This window comes from Apodemus sylvaticus, chromosome 6 (assembly GCF_947179515.1).
Source record: "Apodemus sylvaticus chromosome 6, mApoSyl1.1, whole genome shotgun sequence".
Taxonomy (NCBI): Eukaryota; Metazoa; Chordata; class Mammalia; order Rodentia; family Muridae; genus Apodemus; species Apodemus sylvaticus.
This window is the reverse complement of record NC_067477.1, coordinates 51,415,228-51,434,821: the sequence shown is the minus strand read 5'-3', so window position 1 is coordinate 51,434,821 and position 19,594 is coordinate 51,415,228. Positions and strand designations below refer to the sequence as shown.

Genomic DNA, 19,594 nt, shown 5'->3' with positions numbered 1-19,594 from the left:
TAACAAGGCCATACCTACTCCAACAAAACCACACCTACTAATAGTGCGACTCCCCTTGAGCCAAGCTTTCAAACACATGACTCAATGGGGATCATACCTATTCAAATCACCACAAGTTCTGAACTAGTAATAACATTGTTTACATTGTTTTTTTTAATTGATGTGCACAGAGTCTTAGACATCTTTTGCTTTTTTGCAGTATTTGATGACGGTGATGAGAGAACTCTGAGGCGGACCTCACTTTGCCTGAAAGGGGAGAGACATTTTGCGGAAAGTGAGGTAGGCTGGCTAGGACCGATATGAACTGAAGCAAATGATGGGGAAGTGGAGTGTGAACTAAGTTCATTGTCTCTTCTGCAGACGCTTGATCAGCTTCCTTTAACAAACCCAGAGCATTTTGGAACGCCGGTCATTGCAAAGAAGACAAACAGAGGGAGGAGGTCCTCGCTGCCTATGTAAGTTCTCATATTGGTTAACATATCGATAGTGTTAAAGCCTTCCTCTGTTGACCTAGGAGGGCTATGTCCTGTTGGGTAACATTTCCACAGCATATTGTAAGGTGTGCATTTGGCCTCATCCGACTTCATTTTTAATTACTCCATCACAGAGATCATGGAAATTCCACTTCCCAAAATACTATTTCAATTTGCCTTGACAAAATCTTTAATTGGTAAGATTTTCCTTTATTAAGTAATGGAAAAACTTGTAGTTTTTTTTTTTTTAATCTTCTTACTTAAAAATAAATTTTTTGTTGTTGTTGGGGTTTTTTTGTTTTGTTTTTTTTTTTGTTTTGTTTTGTTTTTTTGTTTTTTTCTGAAACAGGGTTTCTCTCTAAAGTCCTAATAGAACTCACTCTGTAGACCAGGATATCCTTGAGCTCAGAGGTTTGCCCTCCTCTTGCCTCCTGAGTGCTTGGATTAAACGTGTATGCCGCCACTGCCTGATTTACAACTAGTTTTGAATTTAAATTAACAGTACAAACAGTTTCCATGTCTTTTGCCAAAATTCAAAACTGTTAATAATTCTAGCCTATTTGCCTTATCTTTCCATCTTTTTGTATATACATAATTAGTTTTCAGTTTCATATTTTTCTGAACCACATGGAAGGAAACAGAGCATCACAATTCTTGGCCCTTATACAAAATACTAATATCATAATTAGAACATTCAGTTTCACATATGTAAAATATGTAACCCAGAGTCAAACCCCTGACCATTTTGCCTCGTGGTCCACAGTCCTGGCCAAGCCTGGTCTACCTGGCTCTTTGTGGCATCTTGTTACTTCACACTGTCAGCATTTCAAGGTCTAGCTATTGTCCTAGGTGCCTTCAGAGCATTGTTTCAGGATCCACACCAAGGTCATGTGCATGTGGCTGCATTTTCCTGATTGTGGTTCATGAGTTCCCTATAATCTTTAAGCAGTTGTTAGCTTTTGGTGATATGGACATTTAAGGGTACAGAAAGATGCAGGGTTTTTTTTGTTTTGTTTTGTTTTGTTTTTTTTGCAGTGTTTTTTTCATTTATAGATTAAGGTTATTCAGTTTAGATAGTAAGTGGTGTGTGTTCTTCTCAGTCTAAGCACACCAGTAGACACACAGCATCCGTTTGCCCCGTAATTGCTGACATCCCTTTGGTGCGTGGCTAGTGTTGCTCCTGCCTAGCTCCATAGGGGAGCTGCTCTGCCTCTGGCATGCCGCCCCTTCTCAGGCTGTCCTTCCTTCTCTTTTAGTTTCTCACTTGGCCCCTTCTGTGTATCAGCAGTGTTGCACAGCACGGTGGCTGTAACTCTTCACTTCAGCTTCATTTTTTGCTTCAGTTTGGTTGTCATAGCTATAATACAATCTCTCGGCGCGGCAAGGTGGTTGGTTTATAGGTAACAGCACTTGTTACCGAGCCCGACTGCTTGAATGTGATTCCTGAATCTCCCATGATGGAAGAAGAGAACCAAGTCATGCAAGTTGTCCTTTGACCTGTATGTATGTGCTTTGGCACTGGTTCTACAGTAACAGACAGACAGACACACACACACACACACACACACATACACACACACACTCATTCACTCTCTCTCTCTCTCTCTCTCTCTCTCTCTCTCTCTCTCTCTCTCTGTCTCTCTCCAGGATCCTATTACTAGTTTATAACTGAGGACAATGGGATTGATAATGGCTTGCCAGTTTGGATTAGTGTTATATGTGTTTTCCAGTGTGTAGCAAGTACTTAGCATATTTATTTAATAAGTCATTAATGGCATTTGTATTCATAACATAGTATTATAGTCTTTAATAATTATAACTTTCAATAAGTCAAGTAAGCTGATATTTCAGTGCAGGACACTCAAATAAGCAATTATAGCATTAGAACCAAATAGAAGCTGGGTAGTGGTAGCACATCACACGCCTGTAATCCCAGCACTTGGGAGGCAGAGGCAGGTGGATTTATGAGTTTGAGGCCAGGCTGATCTACAGAGTGATTTGCAGGACAGCCAGGGCTATACAGAGAAACCCTGTCTTGAAGAAAAAACAAAACAGCAACAACTACAAAACAAAAAAGAAAAAAGGAACTACAGATAAGGAAGTATCATCAGTGCAGAAAATAAAGAGACATGTGGTGGTTCCTAGGTAACAGGTCTGTGAGAGAAGGGAAAAAACTCAGGAAGAAAAGACCAAATGCCTCCAGATCCTTTAATAGTTAACAGCCAGGCCCGCATAGTGCAGTGAATTGCTTTAGGATGCTTCAAAAGCATTACTTAGCTGCTATTCATCATGATTTTTAAAAATGTACATAGTCATTTTTATTTAAAAAGTATAGACTTATAAATAATGCTTGTTAGGGACACTTAAAAGTAAATAATTATCCCAAAGAAGATGTCTGAATAAACCCACATATGCTTTTTGGGGGCTATTTTCATACCCTACTAGAAAGTTAACCTTGCATTATTTGTCCCCTGGCATTAAAAAACAGAAAGGTAATATGTTTTTAAAAGTGCATTTGGTGGTACAGTTAGGCTTCTCTGACCTGGCACAGGAACTGAAGGCCCAGCATTCACTGACCGGTGAAGCAAACTCAGGTGTTACTTAGACTGTCCAGATATCTCCTCAGCCCCAGTAAGAATGGAGAGGCAGCCATCAGAGCCAGCGGAGTAGAAGTCATGGCACTCTGCTGTGCCTGGGCGTGGTACACTAGGATAATGACCAGGTTCTCCTGACTCTTAGCACTGAAGATGAAAAGGAAGAAGAAAGCAGTGAAGAGGAAGATGAAGATAAGAGGCGTCTCAATGACGAGTTATTAGGAAAAGTTGTACGTGTGGCATCCACAGCCGAGAGTGCCGAATGGTACCCTGCATTGGTAAGTTTCACTGCAAAATTAATCAGCTCTGTTAGTTGTTGAAAATGGAGTGTTAAAAATTTATTCAAAATATTTTGGAAGTATTATGAACTTAATGACGATGTAATTGTAGTTTAAAAATTAAAGCAGGGCCACCCACACTGGCCATTGTTTGGGTTTTCCATTCTGTTATCTGTTGTTTCTTGATATCTTTCAGCTTTTCTCCTCAGGTGTGTTCGTTCTGCCCTGTCACTGCCTTGCAGCTTCAGTTCCTGTAGGCGGATTCCTCAATACTTTTTATTTCTGTTTTGTTTGTCTTGCTCTATAATCCAGGCTGGCCAGGAACTTACCATGTAGCCCGGGCTGGCCTCAGATTCATAGCAATCCTCCTGCTTCAGTCTTTTCAATTGTATGATCAAGGTGTGAGCCACCACATCTGGCTTCTTAATTCTTTCTTTATTATAGTCAAACTAATTATCTAGAACTAAGTTTTTAGGAAGGGTCATTTAAAAATAATTGATTATTTCACAGTAATCCCCACAATGTAGTTAGACATGGTGCTTCAGGGCTGTAGTCTCAGCTTCTCCAGAGTCCAAAACAGGAAGTGTGCTTCAGCCCAGGAGGTGGAGACTAACTTGGTCTTAGAAACAAAACAAGACACTTGGGCGGGGCTGGGGTGGCAGCACGCTGGTAAGAGCACTTGCCCTGCAAGCAGGAGAACTTGAGGGCCCAGGGCCTATGTCAGGAGCCAGGCATGGCCTGGGACTGAGTGCAGAGGCAGCAGATTCAAAAGCACGCTGTCCAGCCAGCCTAGCCAAAGAGGCAAGCTTCAGTTAAGTGCGAGGCCTTGTCTCAGGGCAGTGCACTGTCTGGAGAGTGACAGAAGACATCTGTTCCCTTGTTTTGCTTCCCCATGTGTATCCACACGTTCACATACATGCACGTGTTCACATGTACCCGCACATTCATGTGCACCCACCCATTTGTGCACATGCTCCACACACATATGCCACATACAAATGATTAAGTCTTTCAGTTAATTAAATTTCGTTTTACTAAGTCTGCCTCATCAATTAATTTCACATTCCTTTAGTGAATATCTCAGACTCCTTCACCATAAGCTCCCTTCAACTTTCCTATCTTTTTTTAATTTTTAATTTTTTTTTTTTATGTATATCTGAGTGCTCTGTCTGCATGAATACCTGGGTGCCAAAAGAGGCCATCGGGTCCCATTGCAGATGGCTGTGAGCCACCATGTAGTTGCTGGGGATTGAACTTAGGATCTCTGGAAGAGCAGTCAGTGCCCTTAACCGCTGAGGCGTCTTTCCAGCCTCAGCTTTCTTATTTTGAGACAGGGTTTCACTATTTCAGGCTGGCCTCAAATTTGCCAAACAGCCTTGGATGACCCTGAACTTCTGGTCCTCCTGCCCTTACCTCCCAGATGCTAGGAATAAAGGTGTGTGCTTCTGCACCCAGAAGCCCAGGCAGGCTACGCAGGCGCTCTTCCACCGAGCTGCTTTCCTCCCTCTGCCTAAGCTAACATCTTCAGTCTGTGTGCCTTTCCCCACCCTGAGGTAATGAGTGTTGCCCAAGGAGAATAGTGAGCTTGCTTTGCCTTGGCTCTAACTTCCTTAGAATATGGGCAAGTGCGGGGCTTCTCATTGTGACTCCCAAGAACCTGTGCTCTACACATAAAACAGACTATATTGGAAGTTATAGACCTAGTTTTGAAGCCCATTGTAGTAGTGCACACCTCTAATCCCAGTGCTCAGGAGGCAGAGGCAGATTTCTCAGTTTGAGGCCAGCCTGGACTACAGAGTAAGTTCCAAAATAGCCAGGGCTGTCTTAAAACCAGATAGCCAGAGAAACCTATCTTAAAACCCACTGCCCCCCCCCTCCCAAAAGTTGTAGTAATTTTTTAGTACTGGTACATAAATTAAAATAAGAAAGTAATAGAAAAGATGTGTTTAGATGTTTAACGTTTTAGAAATGGCAGTCTTTGTATACATAGGAACAAAGAACAGATGATCACCAGAGGATGCTTTATGAGAAGAAGAAGACTGCTTAGGTGTATTTATCTCGTAGAGAATTCTCTTTGAGCGACAGTGAGAGAGGAGGGGGAGAATAGGATGCAACTGCAAATATCATTGACTCCTGAGGCAGAAGGCCCTTCCAAGGGTCACCTAAATAAAACTCAGGAGATAATTCTGCAGATAGTTCTGAAAAAGAACAGCATCTGTGTTGCGTGCTTGGGAATGTTCAGAAGACTGTTTGTATGTCTTAGATCTACCCGTCTGTCTCATCGTTGACTCTTGAGGTGAAGCATAACGACTCTTTTAGTCTGATAGTTATTAGCACCAAGTGCCCACAAGACCTGCCTTTCTCTCTGTCAAAGTATGGCCATTTGTGTGATCCTAAGACTTAGGAGAGTAGTGTGAGTTCAGAGTCATCCTCAGTTGCATACCAGGTTCTGGACAGATGAGACCTGCCAAAAGCCAAGCAGTAATCAATAAAAATATTTAAAACTCCAGTCCAGTGTGGTGTCGCACAACTTTAATCTTTGGAAGCAGAGGCCAACAGACCTCTGAGTTTGAGGCCAGCCAGGTTTATATAGTGAGACCATGTCTCAAAAAAATCCAACTCTGTGGTATTGAATATGATAGCTATAAAGTCTATAATGTTGTTTAAGGAGAAATATAACTTAATTAATGGAGCTGGGACCCAGCGAGTGTCTCTGAGATAGAGCTTCAGCCTACAGTGTCCAAGAATCTGGGTTTGTTAAGTATTAAGAGTATCATTAATAAGTATGTCTCAGCAACTTTTAGGAATGTGCTATTTAACTTGCATTTATTTATTTATTTATTTATTTATTTATTTATTTATTTATTGTTTTGGATTTGTTTTTTTAAGACAGGGTTTCTCTGTGTAGCCCTGGCTGTCCTGGAACTCACTCTGTAGACCAGGCTGGCCACGAACTCAGAAATCTGCCTGCCTCTGCTTCCCAGAGTGCTGGGATTACAGGCAGGCGCCACCACTGCCCAGCTAACTTGCATTTTTAAATACAAAATACTACTATGGTACTAAAAAATTACTCACTAAGGACACTGTTAACCATTTTTTTACTTTAAAAGGCTAGATTAAAAGTTTTTTTATGACAAATTGAAAATTGTTCATGCCCTGTTAAAAAAGATCTTATGCGGTTTCTAACACAGATTTTAAAGCAGATGCATATCGAGGTGTATGTTTTAAATGAGGGCTAGAGTGCTGCTTCAGTGATCTAAGACCACAGCGATCTGCAGAGGACCAGAGGGCAGAACACCCCTGCTTGGAGGGTCCTGGCACCCACAATCTGACGCCTCTGGTCTCTCTGTGAGTGCATGCATGTGCATACACAATGGAGAACTAATCAAAACCAAATCAGTGGCATGTCCCTGTAATTCCAGCTCTCCAGAGACAGAGGCAGGCAGGCAGACATCTGTGGGTTTGAGGCCATCCTGGTCTACATAGTAATTTCCAGGCTAGTTAATGATACATAGTGTTTCAAAGAAAGAAACAAAAATACTCATCATTGATTAAACCAACTGTAATGGCAGAGGGAGGGGAGTACAGTTCAGTCATCCTCCGCTATGTAGTAAAGTGGAGGCCGACTTGGGCTATAGGGGTCCCTATCTGGAAAAAACAGAAAGAGCAGACCATACATCCATGAATGTTACTGTTCTGGATACAAAATAAAGTCTTCAGCCAGGAAGATAGTTCCACATGTAAAGGTGCACCTGAGTTTGGTCCCCAGGACCCACATGAGGAAACAGAAAATGATGGCAAGTTGCTGTCTGACCGTCATAGAATGCTATGATGCATGCGTAGTCTTCCGCACAAATGAGTAAATGTAATAAAATGTCTTATTTAGGTTTGAATAAACTCTAGGTTTTTTTTTTTAAACTCTGATTTTTAAAGTGATGCTAGTTTGACTTATATTTCATGATTAATTTTTATTCTCTAATGAGTATGTTAAATATCTAGAAAGCCAATATGCTAAAAATAATGAAATTTTAGTAATTTATTAGTAATGGAAGCTATTAGCAATTGAGCTATTTCTTGTGTTATATAATCCATTTGAAACATTAGCAGATCCAGTATTTTTTATTTCCATTTTTTCATTTTGTTTCTTTGTGTGGGGTGTTTGGCCTCCCCATATGCCTATCTCCCAGCAGGGTGGCTGGCCCTTGTGAAGGCCAGAAGAGGAGGTCAGAGTCCCAGGAACAGAAGTTATGGGCGTTTGTGAGCCATCATGTGGTTGGCAGGAGCAGAACCTGGGTCACCTGCATCCTCTTAGGTGCTAAGCTCCAGTCCCTCTGCTACCAAGTTATTTTTAAAATCATATTCTTGGGCCTGGCAAGATGTTCAGTAGGTCAGGGTGCTTGGTAAGGATGCTGACAACCTGACCTGGACCCCTAGGGAACCCACATGGTGACCGGGAGAACCAGGTCTGACGTGTTGCACTGTGACCTCTACATGAGCACCACAGCAAACGTGAGCGCTCCCTACTCCATACACAAGAAAATGAATAGGCCAGCCGTTGGTGGCGCATGCCTGTAATCTCAGCACTTGGGAGGCAGAGGCAGGTGGATTTCTGAGTTTGAGGCCAGCCTGGTCTACAGAGTGAGTTCCAGGACAGCCAGGGCTACACAGAGAAATCCTGTCTTGAAAAACCAAAAAAAAAAAAAAAAAAAAAAAAAAAAAAAAAAAGTAAATGAATAGACATAATAATAATTTAAAAAAACCCATTATTGTTGAGAGATGTGACTGAGTACTTGAGTCCTTTCCTAACAGATGAAAGGCCTTGGGCTTGATTACTTAGAACTGCAGGTGGTGGGGCGTAGTAAATTTAAAAAAAAAAGATGTTCATTTTCTGATCAAGGGGAGTCAGTAGATTCTGAATTTGTATTCCAGGTCGTCTCTCCCAGCTGCAATGATGACGTCACAGTGAAAAAAGATCAGTGTTTAGTTCGATCATTTATTGATTCTAAATTGTGAGTAATGACACACCACCCAGTAATGACTCACGGGGATGGGACGCAGTGATTGGCCACCCACCCGCCATAAAGGGACCCAGTCATGTTGAAACTGAGAGCTTGTTAGTACTGTTAGCTGATACATCTTATGTAAAAATAATAAGTGACAGCAGTATTGAAGACATCTATTCGTAATTAAAGTATGTATGTTTATTGAAAGTTTTCCTATTTTTATCATGTGCCATTTCATATTATGAATTATGAAACTTCTTAATAAACTTTATTAGTAAAATAAGTATTTTCACTTTATTTTAAAGAAGACTTTTAGAAACTTTCCCTTAAATTTATATGGTTATTAAAACAATAAAATTCATCATATTTTAAGTTGTTCTCTATGAAAAATATACCCTAACATGTATATAATCATAAAAGTATTTTAGCAAATTAACAAAAATTAGTAAATATGAAACAAAATAGGTGTTATCTCTGACTATTGAAATGACTGTTGATTGACACTATTGTTTATAGCAATGTTGTATACTTGGAAACATTGTGAATTTGAGCTCTCAAATAAGAGTACTTGAGTCCATGAAACTTAAAAGATACAACTTTGCCTCGGAGGTTTTACCAAGGATCAGGGTATTTATAGCCTTTGACTTTTAAAACACTATTTGACAAAATAATTTTCACTTTTGAGGTCTTAAGTATGTGTTAATGTGGATTGCTTAAATGATGTGTTTCATTTAATAAGTAGTTCTCTGTTTTGTTCTTTTTCATAGTTACTCTATAGCAAGAAAGGACATTAAGGAACTAGATGTCCACAATCTGCCAGAGTCCGAGCTCTGTGCTAAGCCAGGTAAGTGAAAGCAGAGTCAGTTTATTCTTTCATGATATGACCGTGTTTGGAAAATAACGAATACTGACTATTGTGTACTCCCATATTAGCCATTTGGAATCCTCTCTCCAGCCCATCATCCGTGGGCTGCATGTGGCCCTGTACACAGGCAGTAACTTAGCAGAGTGAGCGTTTTTGCTCTTCCTTGCCTTTGTGTTCTGTTGCTCGGTTTGAGTTTGAGGCTCACAAGATGACGTGTTGGACACACTTGAATGATACTCTTACTCAGTGGTGTTTTTATTCATGTCTCGATAAAATGTTTGGTTTGTCAATTGTACAAATTTCACTTTGCATATTTCATCAGCAGTTTGTCTTTTTGAGGACGTGCAGAAGGGTTGGTTGTCTCTACATAATTCTGGTTGTTCTGAACTCACAGAGATCTACCTGCCTTTGTCTCCCAACTGCTGGGATTAAAGTCATTCTCTACCACACCTGGACTGACCATTGATATTTCTAGTAGCAGGACTGCAGAGATGGCTGCAGAGATGGCTCTAGTGAAGAGCGCTTACTGCTTTCACAGAGGGTCCAGGTTTGTTTCCCAGCACCCACATGGCAGGTCACAGCCATCTGTGCTCAGTCCTAGGGGATTTAATGCTACCAGTGGACTTGAGTATGCACATAAATAAATACAGGACACTCATACATAAAATAAAAATAAATCTTTTTTTTTCTAAAAGGCTATTTCTAATCTTTGCCAGGCTTGATGTCACTTAGGAGGTGGCGGTATTAAGGTCGCAAGTTCCAAGTTAGATTGGGTTATATAGTGACACAGTGAGACCCTGTCTCGTAGCAGTAAAACAAACATGAACTCCTACAGAATTTGTAATAAAATGTACGTGGTCTTCTGGCTCATGTAATACTCCAATTTCCCGCATCATTTCTGGGTGCTGGCTGGACTTGGTCGAGCCTTCAGACTCTGACTAGCGTGCATCTCCCTTCGTTCCCGGCTCTTCATGTTCCCTAGCAGCGGCTGAGGTCGGTGTTTCCTTTCAGGGCTTCGAAAAGCAAGTGTCTTCCTCCAAGCTAGAGTTGTTCCTGATAACTGGAAAATGGATATAAGTGAAATCCTCGAGTCCTCCAGCAGTGATGACGAAGAGTGCCCAGCTGAACAGCACGAAGAGGAGAAGGAAAAAGAGGCCAAGAAGGAGGAAGAAGAGCCGGTGGGTCCAACTCTCTTGTTTTGTTTGTGTGTTTGTTTGTTTGTTTGTTTACTAGTGAAAATAATACTTCTTTGCTTTGCTCTCGGTCATTTCTTTTTGTCAGAAACATTTCTTAGCTTAATTTGGTTGAGGACTTGTGGCTGTTTGTATAAATCAGGACTGATTTTCAGTGTAAGGTTACCAAAAAGTACCTTTCAGGGTTAATCAACAAGATTTTGGGGAGGAGGGATCAGGGATTTTTACGTGCTCTCCAGTGGTCAGTGTGTGATGTGTGTTACCATCCTGCTTTCCGGGTGCACTAAGACTCAGAAGTTAACTGTCCTCAGCGGACACAGTTAATGTGGAGTGGAGGGATTTGAACCCGGGCCTTGGTTCTCCTAACTTAGAAACCCTTTAGGGGGTAAATATCCTAATTATATCCGAAGAAAAATACACTTGGAAACTTGACAAATCATAGAAAAAAATGTAGTTTGTGTTTTTATCATGAGTGGTTTTCTTTGTAATGTTGCCATGTCGTGCACACTACGATTATAGATTATAGAAACCATCCACGGTTACCATGGTCGCTCACATGATGTTTATCTGTGTACTCACCAGTGTTTTGTTAAATGGGATGAATTTTTAGTGTAATTTTAGTTGTCAAGGGGCAAAACAAAGAGCATGAGTTTATTGAAAACGACCACCTATTTAAGCATGAAAAATTCTGCTGTGAAACTGTGAGATGCTTTTGTGTGTTTTACATGCACACGTGTGAGCTTTTGGAATCCATAGCTAGATTTGTATGTGGGGAAGAACATGTGCTGCTTCTTTCCTTTGACTTCCCTGCAGCATTTGGCTTTTTACACTCTGAAATCAGAATGGCGGTTCATACTTACAGGCTGCCTACAGAGTTGCCATAGTAACATGCTGTTGGTTTTAAGTGAGCATGCTCAGAAAGACAGGAAGGTTTAGCTGAGGCTTGGCAGGTTGCCAGTGGAGGTTTGCCAGCTGCTTTGAAATGGGCTGTCTTTCTCTTCCTTTCATGTAATGTCTGATTTTTATGTGGAAGAGAATGTAAGTGGTGCTGTATAGCCCTGCGGATTCTGTGACCTCAGAAGGGACAGCAGATATTTGCCAGTCAGACTGACATGTCCAGACCCTGCACTAGTAGAAGGGGAATTTAACCATTTTGCATTTGAAAGGAAATGCAGCACATAGGTAAGACTTTTCTTTTTTAATATTTAGTTATTGTTTTGGTTGGCAAAAAATGGGATTAAATAAAATGTTTAGGTGTTGATTATACGGCAGATTTGGTGGAGCTCCTAACCAAGCGTAATTGTTTCTTGTAAAAGACAGTAGGAATCTATTTTTAGAAGATTAGAGGGTAAAGGGGATTTTTCTCCAACATAAGATAGCTTTTGGAATGACTGTGCTGAGACAGTTTGGCAAAAATCGGGATGTAAATTTTGTATATTAGATGTGATATCTGAATTTTATCTGTATTTAGTCTTAGGTTGTATGTTTTAGGGTAAATAGGCCACATTTTCAGGGTGTGAACTGTTAGCAGTCTGTGGTTTAGCTTTTGGATTTTTATTGAACATTAATTAGGGTCTTATGTTGCCAAATGCTGAAAAAGGGTTAGTCTCTTTATTTTTGTTAATACTTTTAATTAGTGTCCCTTCCAGAATGTGTTTTCCCTATCCCTCAAAAAATACCCTGAAATTTTAAACAAAGAAGCTAAAAAGAGCTTTGAAAGAAGTTACAGAGGTGCCTCTAAAACAGTGGATAGTGTCTATGTTACAGTGATTAATTCTGTAACATTGCACTGTTTCATCCGGGTGGCTGGTGACAAATGCTAGGGAAAATGCACAGAGCAGAGGCTAAAACGTGTAGGTAACAGTGAAGAAAAATTAAAAGATAAGGACAGTGGGAAAAATCATGTCTCCTGCAATGTGTTACTTAAGAATTTGATAAATTTAGTGAACATGGTTGCTTTATTCCTACCAAAGAATACCAAAAGCACACACTGTAAGCATATTGTATCCATTTTTTTTCTAAATTAATTTTCAGATGCTTATTTTCCATACTGCATGATCTATTGACACATGCTTGTTGTAAAGTAGTTCTCTGGCCACCCCAGTGGGCTTTCTTCAGTGAGATTTTGTTTGTTTCAGGGAGAAAAAAATCAGCTGCATTTCTTGCCCTTGGATTTGAGATTTAGTTGCTGAATCATTCTAACTTGTCTTGAAGAATAATTCTTAAAGCAATTTAACATGCTGATCAACCAAGAGAAGCTTTAAAGCAGGCATAGCAAGAGGAGAGAGCTGAGTGTGACATGCACTGACGAATCTGAGGAGCCAGGGCCTACCTGGCTTAGTCATTATAGGCCTTGCCCACACCAGTGAGGCTAACTGTTGTATTACAGCACAGATCATAACTCTCCCTCGGACGGAGGAGTGCTGGGCTTCTTATGAGGATGGAACACTGCTTTACAAGGATCTAACGATCTTTGGAACGTTCTGTAAACCATTAACCAGCACTGTAGATTGTCACCCAGTGTAGGCTAGCATATGCAGCAGAATCACACAAGTGTTAGTGTCTCTGCAGTGCGAATGAGCAGTAGCCTCTGTTTGTACATCGTGATTCGGTATTTAAGCCTAAGTTGGAGCAGTGAGACTTGAGATTATATGGCCTTTTCATTTAGTATTTGATTTCCTACTCAGAGGCTACGTCAGGCTCTGAGTGTGAGCAGTATGTCTCATGTTGTGCTTGGGAAGAGACTTGAGGATGGGGCAGGAATGCTTCCTGTCTGTATTGGTAATTGTAACACGTAGATAATTAGGCCCAAAAAAGCTGCTTATAGATGATTTTTGTGGTCTTATTTAAATGTCTTTGTTAAGAAAGTTTTATATTAGAAAAGACACTACTAATTTTTTTTCAGCTTGAAAATTTATTAGAAAGTCCAGATGAATATAAATAATAATAGGAATTATTTATTTCTCTTGACTAAGGTTTATATTGGATAAATGTAGGGGAGTTTTCTAAGAGTGAGATGTTAGAAGATTAATTATCAAGAGGAGATTAACCAGTTTTAGGTTAAATCAGTATGCTTTGTGTATCAGATTTCATGTTTAGCAATGAAAATTAAAATTAATGGGTTTTTTAAATAAGATCTGCTCTTTTTAATCTAATGTATTGACATACTCATTTTTCCAATCTTGAAACTTTTGAAGGGATTACCGTATTTAGTACCCAAGATAATTTTCCATTATTGTAAAAGTCATAAGTGCTTGAGTTTTTTAATTCCTGGAAATATGAATATTCATTTTTTTGGTATTTGAATCAAATGTCATCTGTTTTAATCTATCATCATGTAGAGTAAAGGCATTTGCTGGTGAGTATTCCAGATCACTTTGTGATATAGACCCACAGTAAATGCCTGGAAACTCAGGAAAACTATAATATCAGTAAAAGCTTAAGATGGTAAATGTAATATAGATGTCAAAGCTTATTTTAATAACTTCAGGTACCAATAATAATGGACATTATTATGTCTGTATCAGACATAACAGCCTTTAATGAATACCTTAGATATTAGCTTACATTCAAATACAACAACTTGCTTAAATTTAGACTATTGAACAAGGAAATAAAAAATAACAGCGGGCTGGAGAGATGGTTAAGGGGCCAAGAGCATGGCAGATCATGTGAAGACCTTGTTCTGGCCAGTTTGGTACTTAGCACCCACATGGCAGTTTACAAACACTGACTCCAGCTCCAGCTCCAGGGGATCCAGTGCCCTCTTCTGGCCTCCTCAGGCACTGCATGCATGTGGACCACTTGTATGTACAGGCAAAAACATAATTAAAACACATTAAAAAAGAGAAATCTCTTTAATTTTTTATGAGTATACTGTATCTGTCTTCAAACACACAAGAATATGAAATCAGATCCCTTTACAGATGGTTATGAGTTGCGATGTGGTTGCTGGGAGTTGACCTCAGGACCTGGAAGAGCATTCAATGCTGAGCCATCTCTCCAGCTCTGAAATCTATTTAAGAAGTCCTAATGAGTTTTAAAAGTCTCCACTATTTTAGCCTAAAACGTAAACAATACTAAGTTCACATAAATGAGATTTATACATTTGTTCACATAAATACAACTACATTTTAAAAATAGTTATTGTATAGAGGATTTTTTTGGGGGGTGGAGGGTTTGATACAGGGTTTCTCTGTGTAGCCCTGGCTGTCCTGGAACTTCTGTAGACCAGGCTGGCCTCTAACTCAGAGATCTGCCTGCCTCTGCCTCCCAAGTGCTGGGGTCAAAGGCGTACGCCACCACTGCCTGGCTGTATAGAGGTGTTCTATCTGTATGAATGGCTTTGCGCTACTTGCATGCCTGGTGTCTATGGAGGCCAGAAGGCGGTGTCAGATTCCCCCTGGAATGGAGCCATAAGGTGGGTGCTGGGAATCAAACCCAGGTGCTCTGGAAGAGCAGTCAGGTTTCCTAACCATGGAGCCATCTCTCCAGCCCTCTAATACAGCTGTATGTGTAAAAAATGTTTTACCTAGTCATACTTTATATTAGTGCTCATATAAGAGGTTTGAGTGACGTTAAAAACTTGATGATAACTAGCTGGCAATTGTGCATGCCTTTAATCTTAGCACCTGGGAGGCAACGGCAGGAGGATTTCTGTGAGTTTGAGGCCAGCCTAGTCTACAGAGCCACTTTCAAGACGGCCAGGGCTACACAGAGAGCCCGTCTTGAAGCGCAGGCACGCACGCACGCATATATATGCAAGCAAGCAAGCAAATAAATAAATAAACGGTCTCGACGAGAGCACTGCTATCACATCTTGATGATTACAGTGTATGTATCATTTCAAATGGAAAAATAAGTTATTAGGTTTAGTTAACTGTTGAAATTTAAGATTCATAAAATTATTTTAAGTGGGATGGTTAGGTTGTCAATCAGCTTCTTGCAGTAAATATATCACATCCTTTGTGCTCCTGGAAGTGTTTTACATGTATGTACCACTGAGAAATGGTATCCATGTACATTTTAGGATCAGATTTAACTAGTTCTCCAACTAGTACTGGGTAATTCAGTGTTTACAATCAAGTCATCTTCTTTGAATGTCACCTTTTCTCCACTCCGGCTTTGGAACGAAACCTCTAAGTTTCCGGTGGGAACAGATTATAAATTGCATGAGAGTAGACATTAGACCCAACAGTCTGTTCTCTTGCAGTGTGTTGCCCTTGAGAGCTGGGTCCCTGGGGTTCTGCTCTGGATCAGAAGTCTGAGCCTATCAGCTCCCTCTCCTCCTGGAGCCCATTCCATTCTGTTCCCACCTCTCCCGCCCTCACATTTCCCAGACCACTTGTCTGTTGGTCTGTCTGTCTGTGCTTACCCTTTTGTCAAAACTACTCAGTTGCATGCATTGTCCCTGACTTGTCATTCTGTCACTGCGGTGTGTCTTGTCCTCTCATCACAACCAGAACAACTGCTGACAGTCACCAGAGACCTTTCACCAAACAACGGTATGTCTTCTCTCATCTGACACCTTAGCACATTCAGGTGACATGACATTACATTTGTTTTCTGGTTTACTTCCCAACTAAATGATAGAATGACCCCGAATTTCTCTGTACATCTCAGATGTCTCTTAACTACAAGCACTTGTATGAAACTGTCTGGAATTTTTTCTTGTTTGTAAGTATTCAACCTCAGTATGCCCACAGCTTTGCTTATCTCCCTCCTCCCTTCCTGGCCATTCCTATGCTATTTTAATAAAAACACCACACCCAGTTGCTGAAGCCAGGAAGCCAGATACACAGAAAGAAGGCACCTTGATTCTTTTCTTGGTCCCTCCCTCTGAATCCATTCAGATATTAACCCTTTGTCTTCTGCCTACTTGACTAGCTTCTTACTGTGCCCACTGTACATACTCTGCCACCCTTGGTCCAGACAGTCACTGTCTTCTCCTAGGCTAGTGCGTTTGCACATAACCGCTGGTATGTTCCCCTCCCTCCCCCAGTCTGTTCTCTGCACTAGATCTGAAACCAGAAACTACATGTGATCCCTTTGGGAATAAATAATTTTAGGGCACAAAAGAGGCTTTTTTTTTTTAACTTTTTACTTCTAAAATATTTCTAAAGCATGTTATGTAATATCTCTCTTTCAAAGCAGTGTACTGGGCTTTACTTAATGTCAGTTATTCCCGGTTTATTTATTTAGGAAATTTACTGCTGTCAGGACCTTTGGACCTTACACAAATACTGTCAACTTAATTTTTTAAACTTATTTTATTTTAGAGTTATTTATTTATGTACATTTTATTTGGGTAGAAGAGGCAGGTCGTTATAAAGAGTGTCTCAAGGCTCACCAACCATGCTGGTCCTGGGTTTGAACTCTGGATGTGAGGCTTGGTAGCAACTTAATCACTGTTATCCACTGAGCCATCGCACCATTCCTGTGTATTCAAGGCAGGAGCTCTAGAAGCCCAGGCTGTCCTCGGATTTGCTATGTAGCTGAAGATGGCCTTGAATTCCTCCCGCCTTTGCCTCCCAAGCTCTGGGATAGCAACTGGATCCTACCATTTCCTGCTCAACTATCTTCTGTTTTCGTATTTGAAACTTTGTGCATAGTTTTTTACTTTGTAGATTGTTCATTAAAGGTCAACTTAAATCTTCTCTCCCTCCCTCTCCGCCTCCCTCTCCCCCCCCTTCCCTCCCTCTCCCTCCCTCTCCCCCTCTCTCTGTCCTTTATGGAGGGAGGTGTTCCCATGCTGCCCAGGCTCGTTCCTTTCTCTTGGCTCTGCCTGTGAGACTACATGTGCAGATCTTTGTGCCAAGCCTTTTCTTTTTAATTTCCTTAATTTATTTTATTGTATATGTATGAACATATACAGTTGTACATATTGTATATGTATGTTTTGCCTGAATGTATGTTTGTGCACTGTGTGCATGCTGATGTCCAGGGAAGTCAGAGTAAGGCATTATATCCACTGGAGCAGGAATTATAAATGCTTGGGAGACACTGGATGCCGAGAGTCAAATACTTCTGCAGAGCAATAAGGGTTCTTAAGTGTTGAACCATCTCTCCAGCCACTTTAAAAATATCCTTGGGGGGAGAGATGGATCAGTGGTTAAGAGCACTGACTGCTCTTCCAGAGGACCTGAGTTCAATTCCCAGCAACCACATGGTGGCTCACAACCATCTGTAATGGGATCCAATACCCTTTTCTGATATGTCTGAAGACAGCGACAGTGTACTCATATACATAAAATAAATATTTAATAAATATTGTTCTTGGGGGCTAGAGAGATAGCTCAGCAGTTAAGAGCACTGGACGCTCCTGCCGAGGACCAAGGATCAATTCCCAGCACCCACATGGGACTCAAAATTGTCTGTAACTCCAGTTCCAGGGGATCGACACCCTCACAGACATATATGCAGGTGGAACACCAATGTACAATTTAAAAGTAATAAATAAATGTTAAAATATCTTCTTAAAAGATTTTTCTTCTTGCCGGGCAGTGGTGGCACACACCATTAATCCCAGCACTTGGGGCAGAGGCAGGCGGATTTCCGAGTTCAAGGCCAGCCTGGTCTGCAGAGTTCCAGGACAGAAAAACCCTGTCTTGAAAAGCCAAAAAAAAAATTTTTTTTTCCTTTTTAAATTGAAGTTGTTATTAACTATTGCACTGAGGCACTGTGATATATCTGTTGTATTAGAACATTTGCCACCAGTAAAATATACCTTTACTTATCACTGCTAAAATACATACCTCTGTTAGGGTTTGAACAAGTGAAGATGACTAATCCAAATAAATTTTTGCTTGGTTTTAAAATGGAAACTGCCTACTCTCTTATCAATATAAATATGTATATTTAAGAGATTGTATGTGTGTAGTGAGAGAGAGAGAGAGAGAGAGACAGACAGACAGACAGACAGACAGACCGACTATGGATGGAAGTAGTTAGATACTCTGCTCCATGGTCCCTTCAAAGCAGACTCTCTAGCTCAGTAGGTTATCCAGTACCTTCTCTATTTTCTAATTTTTTTTCTTTTGGGAAACGCTCACGTTTCACAAGCATTCAGTTTTTGTTTCCTCTTTTCTATGTTGTAAATGAACACAAGGTGTGCCAGGGATTTTGTTTTTCCTCCTTCCTCCCCAGGGTACCCTGGCAGCTAGCACTGTGGCGCATGGCCCATATTAAACCCTCATCACCTAGTTTGTGAAGAATGAATAAATGTGGATTATGTAAAATCTTGGGAAATTGCTGTGTGAAACAAGTTGTTGGGCTGTTGTTTGAAGTTAATTAGAACAGTCTTTGACACAACTTTTCTTCAAAATACCTCATTTCTTACACAATGTAGTCTAGGTGTTCTCTCTCTCTCCCACTCTCTCTCTCTCTTTCTCTCTCTCTTTCTCAGTTTTTAAATATTTTTTCCTCCAACCAACTTGGGATAGTTTTTTTGTACCTAGCCAAAAGATTTTTTCTTAGTTTAAACCCTTTAATCACTTTCAACCTGTATCAGATGAACGCTGATTTTGGTATTGGGTTTTGTTGTTATTTTATGTATTTCTTTTCATCCTGGCCTTTGAAGTCTGGGCTTTCATGAGCTGACCCCTGTTCACCTTCCTATTCTCACACTCACGTGTCTTGTAGCTTCTGGCTACCACTTACACACTGCTGGAGGCTCCTTCTTGTTGAGTTAAGTGTGGGCCTTGTGGTCAGGTTTGTCTTCTCACTGTTACCACAGGATGGACACAGTGAAAGCAGAGCTAGCAATGTTGCTCATCTGTAATCGCAGCACTGGGGATGCAGAGGCAGGAGCATAGGTGCAAGTTTCAGGCAAGCCTCTAGTTCTGACAGTTTGGATACCTTCCGGATTTGCAGTCTGTAAAGTTGATTTCCTAGCTAGGAAACTTAGCAGCAGTGAGATGGTATTGCTTCATTTGTAGCACGTACCTGTCATCTTAGCACTTGGACAGGAGGATCACCACTAACTGGAGGCTAGCCTAGATTACAGAAGGAGACCAAGTCTCAAAAGGGTGACACACTGTATTATCTTCCCGATGAAGTGTTGTGAAGCTGATTTGTCTCGAGAATGAATGCTGTTTCTGAAAGAGCATTTGTTTCCAGGTGTGTGTGGGGACGGTGAATATGAGCAGCTTTGCCGTCGCCCGTGTCGTAAGAACAGCTTGAGCCCTCCT

At 40.7% G+C, this 19,594-nt stretch overlaps 1 protein-coding gene across 1 annotated transcript in view; it reads left to right on the top strand.

Annotated features, from left to right (window-relative positions):
* The window catches only part of Arid4a (AT-rich interaction domain 4A), a 70,191-nt gene that overhangs the window by 17,966 nt on the left and 32,631 nt on the right, over positions 1–19,594 (top strand). Inside the window, exons 6-11 of the mRNA XM_052185697.1 lie at positions 200–279; positions 361–455; positions 3,213–3,345; positions 8,275–8,354; positions 9,116–9,192; positions 10,225–10,391. Of these exons, the coding sequence (XP_052041657.1) occupies positions 200–279; positions 361–455; positions 3,213–3,345; positions 8,275–8,354; positions 9,116–9,192; positions 10,225–10,391 (632 nt within the window). The remainder of the gene's footprint in view (positions 1–199; positions 280–360; positions 456–3,212; positions 3,346–8,274; positions 8,355–9,115; positions 9,193–10,224; positions 10,392–19,594) is intronic.